Source organism: Arabidopsis lyrata (assembly GCF_000004255.2).
Source record: "Arabidopsis lyrata subsp. lyrata unplaced genomic scaffold ARALYscaffold_8, whole genome shotgun sequence".
NCBI classification, from domain to species: Eukaryota; Viridiplantae; Streptophyta; class Magnoliopsida; order Brassicales; family Brassicaceae; genus Arabidopsis; species Arabidopsis lyrata.
Window position 1 is genome coordinate 2,392,952 of NW_003302548.1, and position 7,966 is coordinate 2,400,917.

Consider the following 7,966-nt stretch of genomic DNA (forward strand, 5'->3'; position numbering starts at 1 on the left):
TTAAAAAATATAGACATAAAAAATTATTTCATATATTATAAAAGTTTAAAATGCAAATGCTAAACTTATGAATGCCGTAAATGTAACTTTTTGTATAAATAGCTATTAAAATATTTGAAATTTATTTTTAAGTTTATTTATAAACTAAAAATATGTTGTTGCATGGTATTTATATAACATTATTTTTAATTTAAAATATTTTAACGCACTTACATAATTTGGTTTTGACATTTCAAGATTAAATTAAAAACTTTGAGGTTTTTTTCTAATAATTTCATTTATAAAAAAAAATTGTTCTAACTTTTCATAACAAACACCAACTTTAATTCTTAAAATTTTCAACCAAAATAAATTATTTTTAAAAAATAAATATATATATATATATAATGCTATATCGATTATATATATATATATATGTACGTGTAAATATATTTTTATAACTTTTTATAAATTTTTTATTAAATCAGTGTTCTAAAAACCAATCGACCCTGATACCTGGAAGATATCCACTATGATTTCCGAGTTATGTTGAAACATATTATAAAACCAAACACTATTTACTCTTTAAACATTATAAAATACTCCCTCCGTTTTTGAATAGTTGTCGTTTTAGAGAAATTTTTTTGTTTCTAATTAGTTGTCGTTTTCAGTTTTCGATGCAAAATTTATTACATTTTTATTTTTTATATTTATTTTTATTATGCAACTTGATTTAATATTGGTTAAATTATGTTTAGGCAGATAATTAATGATATTTTTATATTGAAAAACTAACAACATTAATAGTTTCTTAATTTGTGTGCATATACTTAAAACGACAACTATTCAAAAACGGAAAGAGTATATTGGTAAGCTAATACAATTTATATATTTTACTGTAAAATAAGAAGAATATTCATAAATACAAATAGCATAAGATTTATTCATGCATGACATAAGTTTGGGGAAACGGTCAAAATAGTCCAAACATTTTACGGAATAAGTTTTCATACCCAAAGAATGTTACTACACATTTTAAACTTGAAACAACATAAAATTTAAATTACCTACATGAACCGTAAGTTCATTAGTCGTTTGTTGCTTTGACTTAGACGATATTAGCATGGCGTGGAGTGTGTATAAAAGAAACGATATAGTTTTGGTTAGTTTAGTTGTGTTATCTCCTATATATTAATAGAGAAACATTTTTTAAAAAAGACTTTACCATCATGTGTTATTAACAAGATTGCCACGCTGATGTGTCGCTCTCACAATGATTTGGCTTCTATTTAGATAATTACTCAAGATTTATTAGACTATTTACAGAATTTGCCATTAGTTTCATACATCCATATATCCCATTAATAATTAAAAACATACACTTTTTGTTTATCTTATATTACTATATTTTTATATTTATATTTTTCTTTATATACATTTATATAAATTTTCTTTAGCGGATGGGTAAACAATCTTTTTATTATATATTTATATTTATGTTTATATTTAAATGATAAAATATATACATTTGGTTCAAGAATCTCGAATTCAAAACTACAAAATCTTTACATCTTTCATAATTTTTTTACTTAAATAAATAAGATAATTTATTTTCTATATATGTTACGAATACTTAAAATCCTATTTTTTGGAGGAGTTCTAACTTTTCGAAGAAAAACATTATAACCACATTTGTATATAAACCAAAATCCGGCCACATTATAACCATTTCGTAAATAATCCATTCATAATCTAAGAATCTTAGATTTAGAACACTACAAAATCTTAGCTTGGAAACTATCAAATCTCATCTTTGCTAAATTTTGGATTTCTTATACTAATTAAAAAAAAAAAAATTCTTTTTATATTACAAAATCTCGAAATCTTTAAAACATACGGAAAGACATATTACCATAAATGGTAACATTTCGTCAATACTTTTTTATCACGTTGAAGCTTTATTCAAGGTTCAAATATTTCACGGGTAAAACATATTCTTATATGAAATAGTCCCAAATTTGAATTAAAAAAAAAAATGGAATATGTTTCGTTTTATACAAACGGATCTTGGATCCCGGATAATAATTTTACTTGAATCACTTCATTGTTATCTAGTGTATATAGTAAAATGATTTTGTTTTGAAATTAGAGATAAATATTAAAATTAGGGATAAAACATGTCGGCATAACACATCCAAATTTTGATTTTATCCCCAATTTCAAATCACTGCCGATTGTTGTCTACACAACACAACCAAAAACGATTTACGCTACATTGTTTTGCTTAGCCACATTTCACGTCATGCTTATGATGCACTGTTAGACGGTTGACTAACACCATGTAAGTCAAAGTAGAAAATGGCTAACGAACTTACATTTCATGTAGGTCATTAAAAGGTATCTTGCCAAATTTTTGGATTGATTTTGACCAGTTTATGAAATCTTGCCTATTATTTTAATGAAATGTGAATAAATGGGTTTTTAGTAATTGATTTTGGTATGGTTGGAGAATATATGAAGCTAACCAACCTATAGTAATTTGGCTTCAAATTCGGTTTAGTTATCTTGGTTTAGTTCGGTGATGTTTGGTTTAATCAATTTGATTCCGCTGAAAAATCGATTCACTTTCATACTTTCTCCAAACCCTAAACCCCCAACAGAGGATTTTCACGATCATCATCTCTGGTGATTCACGACTGAATCATTTGATATCGACTTCTATTTGTATTGATCTCTCTTATTATGGCAGTAACGAGGCCGATTTCCTCAAAAAGGTCGTCGACAATGTTTTGCAAAGGCTCAGGGACATTCCTTGTTTGGAAGGAGAAGGGATTGAAATGGCAACTCCATTTGGAATCGAACATCGAATCAAGCAAGTCGAGGAAAAATTGGATTTTGCTCACTGCGACGAAACTCGAATTGTTGGAATCGTTGGGATACCTGGTATTGGAAAAACCACTCTTGCCATGGAATTGTACAAGAAATCTAGACAACGGTTCGTACGTTGTCTGGCTTTTATGAAGATCCGTGATAAGTGGACAGATTATGGTGCTGAGCGTGTGAGGAAGATGTTCCTTGAAGATTTACTACAGATCACAAACATAAGTGATGATGAGGCTACACATAGTTGCTTAGAGAGTAAGTTGCTCTCGAATAAAGTCTTTGTTGTTCTTGATGATGTGAGTAGCGCAAGACAAATAGAAGTTCTTCTTGGTGACCGAAATTGGATTAAGAAAGGAAGCAGGATTGTTATTACTACCCGTGACAGGGCATTCATTGCTGAGTTAGATCCAAATCCATACGTGGTTCCAAGATTGAATCTTGGAGATGGGTTGATGTATTTTAGCTTTTATGCCTTTGAAGATCACGTTTGCAATCCCGGGATGGGAGATTATTTGAGAATGTCTAGAGAGTTTGTGGATTACGCTAGAGGGAATCCGTTGGCTCTCAGGGTATTGGGTCGGGATCTTCGTGGGAAAGATGAAGCGCAATGGAGAAAGCGGCGTGATACGTTGGCAAAAAGTCCAAACAAGAGTATTCAAGATCTATTGAAAATAAGTTATGGTGAACTTAGTGAACAGGAGAAAGATATGTTTCTTGACATTGCTTGTTTCTTCAGATCAGAGGATGTGTATTATGCTAGAAGCTTACTGGATTCTGGCGATACTGAGTCCTTTCGAGCTCCGAGGGAGATAACAGATCTTTCCCACAAGTTCTTTATTAGTATCTCTGGTGGACGCGTAGAGATGCATGATTTACTACATACATTCGCCATGGAACTTTGTTCATTAACAGCTTGTGGAGTAAATCAGGAGAAACTTAGGCTGTGGAATGAAAAATCCATTATCGCTGCGCTACATGGTGAAATGGTGAGGCTAATTAAATATAGCTAAAGCTTTCAATTTTCTTGTGGTGTCAGTGTTATAAGTGAATTTATGGTTTTTTCTTTAAACTTCTGTTTCAGGAAACCAAAACTGTCAGAGGGATTTCTCTAGACATGTCTGAAGTACCGAACATGCCTTTAGACAGGTTGGTCTTTACCAAAATGTGCAATCTCCGCTACCTTAAACTCTACAGTTCTGCTTGTCCACTGGAATGTGAAGGTGACTGCAAACTAAACTTCCCTGATGGACTTTCATTTCCATTGAAAGAGGTCCGATATCTCGACTGGCTGAAATTCCCGCTGGAGGAACTTCCATCAGACTTCACCCCGGAGAATCTTATTGATCTCAAGCTGCCTTACAGCAAGATTAAACAAGTCTGGAAAGTTTCTAAGGTTAGTATAGATATGTTTGGAGTTTGGTTCCTTTTTCTTGCTATAGTAGTTTACTAACTGGTGATGGAAATTATATGTGGTTTTAATAGGATACACCGAAACTGAAGTGGGTCGATTTAAACAACTCAAGAATGTTGCAGACATTGTCCGGGTTTTCAAAGGCCCCAAATCTTTTGAGATTGAATCTTGAAGGTTGCTCAAGTCTAGTTTGTTTGTCTGAAGAGATGCGAACAATGGAAAGTCTTGTTTTCTTGAACCTAAGAGGATGCACAGGTCTCCGGCATCTACCAGATATAAATTTGAGTTCATTGAGAACTCTTATCCTCAGCGGCTGTTCGAACCTTCAAGAATTTCGGCTAATTTCAGAAAATCTAGATTATTTGTACTTAGATGGAACTGCAATAGAGGATCTCCCTTCAGAGATTGTGAAGCTTCAGAAACTTATCTTATTAAATCTGAAAGAGTGCAGGAGGCTTGGGAGTCTTCCAGAGTGTATTGGAAAGCTTAAATCTCTTAAAGAACTGATTCTCTCTGGCTGTTCAAATCTTAAGAGTTTTCCAAATGTTGAAGAGAACATGGAAAATTTCCGGGTGTTACTACTTGATGGAACGTCAATTGAAGAGGTGCCAAAGATACTGCACGGTAATAATAGCATATCGTTTCTACGCCGTCTATCTTTAAGCAGAAATGATGTGATAAGCAGCTTAGGATCTGACATCAGTCAACTGTATCATCTCAAATGGCTGGACTTGAAGTATTGCAAGAAACTCAGATGTCTTTCGACACTTCCACCGAATCTCCAGTGTTTAGATGCACACGGTTGTATCTCTCTGGAAACAGTCACGAGTCCTTTAGCCTTTCTTATGCCAATGGAAGATATTCATTCCATGTTCATCTTCACAAACTGTTGCAAACTCAATGATGCCGCAAAGAATGATATTGCATCCCACATTCGGAGAAAATGCCAATTGATCTCAGATGATCACCACAATGGGGTCTCTATTCTTTCATTTCAGGCCTCAGCTCCATTATTCTCTGTCAACAAAATTTTTAGTTTTCTGAATATATTTTTTCTTGCAGAGTTTTGTCTTTCGAGCTTTGATCGGAACATGCTATCCTGGATACGAAGTACCTCCATGGTTCAGTCACCAAGCCTTTGATTCAGTGGTAGAAAGAAAGCTACCTCCACATTGGTGCGACAATAAGTTTCTTGGACTAGCTCTATGTGCAATTGTCTCGTTCCATGACTACAGAGATCAAAACAACCGTCTTCTGGTTAAATGTACCTGTGAATTTGAAAATTTAGATGCATCATGTAGCCGGTTCAGTGTTCCTGTTGGAGGTTGGTTCGAACCAGGAAATGAGCCGCGTACGGTCGAGTCAGACCATGTATTTATCGGCTACATAAGTTGGTTGAACATCAAGAAACTACAAGAAGAGGAGTACAAGAAAGGATGTGTTCCTACTAAAGCTAAGCTTAGATTCATTGTAACAGAAGGGACTGGTGAAGAGATTAAACAATGTGAAGTGGTGAAATGTGGGTTCGGTTTGGTGTATGAGCCTGATGATGAAGTTAATAATGTTGTTTTGTCGACGAGGACGAGTATGAATGGTGAAGCAAGCACTCTAATATCCGCAGAAGATGTTAGTGATTATCCAGGTGAAACTCCAACAACAGCTAGAGGCGGGGTAAATTTTTTTTGGCCAACGATAAGGCGATAAAGGGTAATTTATGAACTTAGTTTGTCACACGAAGAGTCGCTATCCAACAAGCGTCTAAACTTGCATGATGTACATAATTGAATATCTATCGCTGTATACCAATATTACTTTATTCATAGTTATGCCAAAGTCAAAGAGTATCGATTCACGATGAGTCAAGGTTCGTAATTATGTTACTAAGAATGCCATAATTTCTTTATATATGTGATCATCTGGCTTCTTCTCTCGGGAATTGTTGAATTAGCTCAGTCTTTTTTTTTTTTTGGAACACATCAGTCATCAGCTCATAGTCGTTCCAAACTGCTGTTCTAATGAAATCAAATAGAGAATTATAGAAGTGTTAATCCAGTTCAGATGATTCATAGAAGAAGTTCATAATCCCAGACATTTTAACTCAAAAAACCAGTTGACTCTAAAAAAGAAAAATGACTCAAAAATTGAAAAATAAGACAACAAAAATGAAAAATATCTTAGTACACACGTGTACTTTCCCCAGACTTAAATTTCACCGTCTCAGTGGAAAAGTAAATCGGAGAGAAAGGTTCATATATAGAAAATCCTGAAAGTGAAAAATTCTTTGTTATATTGTTGTAACAAATGGAATATTATTATCAAAAAAAAAAAAAACAAATGGAATATGTATCGATGGGATGGTGTATTACGGTGGGTTGACTACCAGAAGACAAGAGAATAAATTGTGGATTATTCGTTTTAACGTTTGAGGTAAGGGCATTGTTTTATCAACACATATCTGTCGGTCACAAATCATGGACCATTGATCAACTATAATGGGAAGGTAGCCGCGGCTAGTCCCTTGCCACGTGCTCCTCTTGGTAGTTTTGATTTGTGGGTTCTAGATGACTTCGACGAAAAACGTAGATGCATCATGTAGCCAGTTTAGTGAATTTATATGTCACTCGTAACAAAATTTGTGCGACAATAAATTTCTTGGGCTAGCTCTGTGTGCCATTGTCTCGTTTCATGACTACAGAGATCAAAACAACCGTCTTCTAGTAAAGTGCACATGTGAGTTTGAAAACTTAGATGCATCATGTAGCCAGTTTAGTGTTCCTGTTGGAGGTTGGTTCGAACCAGGAAATGAGCCGCGTACGGTTGAGTCAGACCATGTCTTTATCGGCTACATAAGTTGGTTGAACATCAAGAAAAGACAAGAAGAGCATTACAAGAGAGGATGTGTTCCTACGAAAGCTAGTCTTACATTCTCTGTGACGGATGGGACTGGTCAAGTGATTGCACAATGTAAAGTGGTGAAGTGTGGGTTCGGTTTGGTGTATGAACCTGAGGATGAAGTTAGTACTGTTGTTTCTTTGGCGGCGGCTAGAATGAGGATGAATGGTGAGAGTAGACAAGGTGAAGAAAGCACTATCACATCTTCAGAAGGTGAATATCAATTTGAAACACCAACAACAGCTAATTCTACAAATGGGAATGAATTGTTTGGTCAGGATAGTGTTTGATCTTTAGAGCTCACATAATAGTTTAAAAGCCTGTAGAAACATAAATTCTTGTGAGACATAATCGGATAATTTAATTAAGCATTCATACTATGTTTCTCTGAGTTGTTCAATATCGTTTCCATTTTTAAATTTAAAACTTTTATGAATATTTTTCTTTTAATACTTCATTAGAGTACCACATAGGAGTAACAAAACAGGGGACATGAGAAAAACAGAGACATAGTAAAGAACTTGGTCTGGAAGAGGGTAACGAGGGGTGATTTGTGGTTGGGGGAGCTATAACCTGGGAGACACATTCCTTCGGTCGTGTCTCCATCCCACAGTGTCCACAAACAAAAAGAGCCGGGACTGAGAGAACCCAACTCCACAACCTATATCCAGTCAGGAGACGATCTCTCCTCCGCATCCAACACAGAGAACGCACGCCAATCCACCAACTCTCCGGTAGGATGACGAGAATTCCAAGCGTCCGACGCGGCAAGAGAGAGAGACTGAAGGCCGATGACCGAGT

The 7,966-nt window shown here is 34.7% G+C and overlaps 1 protein-coding gene across 1 annotated transcript; it reads left to right on the forward strand.

Moving 5' to 3' along the window:
* The first annotated feature begins 2,597 nt into the window (after window positions 1-2,597).
* Window positions 2,598-6,125, forward strand: LOC9301346 (inactive disease resistance protein RPS4). The gene is made up of 4 exons (XM_021013368.1): window positions 2,598-3,848; window positions 3,944-4,255; window positions 4,345-5,250; window positions 5,336-6,125. The coding sequence occupies exons 1-4, from the start codon at window positions 2,817-2,819 to the stop codon at window positions 5,975-5,977; spliced, it is 2,892 nt and encodes a 963-aa protein (XP_020869027.1). The 5' UTR covers window positions 2,598-2,816; the 3' UTR covers window positions 5,978-6,125.
* Window positions 6,126-7,966: the final 1,841 nt, after the last annotated feature.

What these genes read in the sequence shown, in the direction of transcription:
- LOC9301346 (XM_021013368.1), top strand. Translation starts at nt 2,817, where the DNA reads ATGGCAACTCCATTTGGAATCGAACATCGAATCAAGCAAGTCGAGGAA. An exon ending in AAGTCTGGAAAGTTTCTAAG is followed by an intron (nt 4,256 to 4,344) that starts GTTAGTATAGAT and finishes TGGTTTTAATAG; the next exon opens with GATACACCGAAACTGAAGTG. An exon ending in CAGATGATCACCACAATGGG is followed by an intron (nt 5,251 to 5,335) that starts GTCTCTATTCTT and finishes TTTTTCTTGCAG; the next exon opens with AGTTTTGTCTTTCGAGCTTT.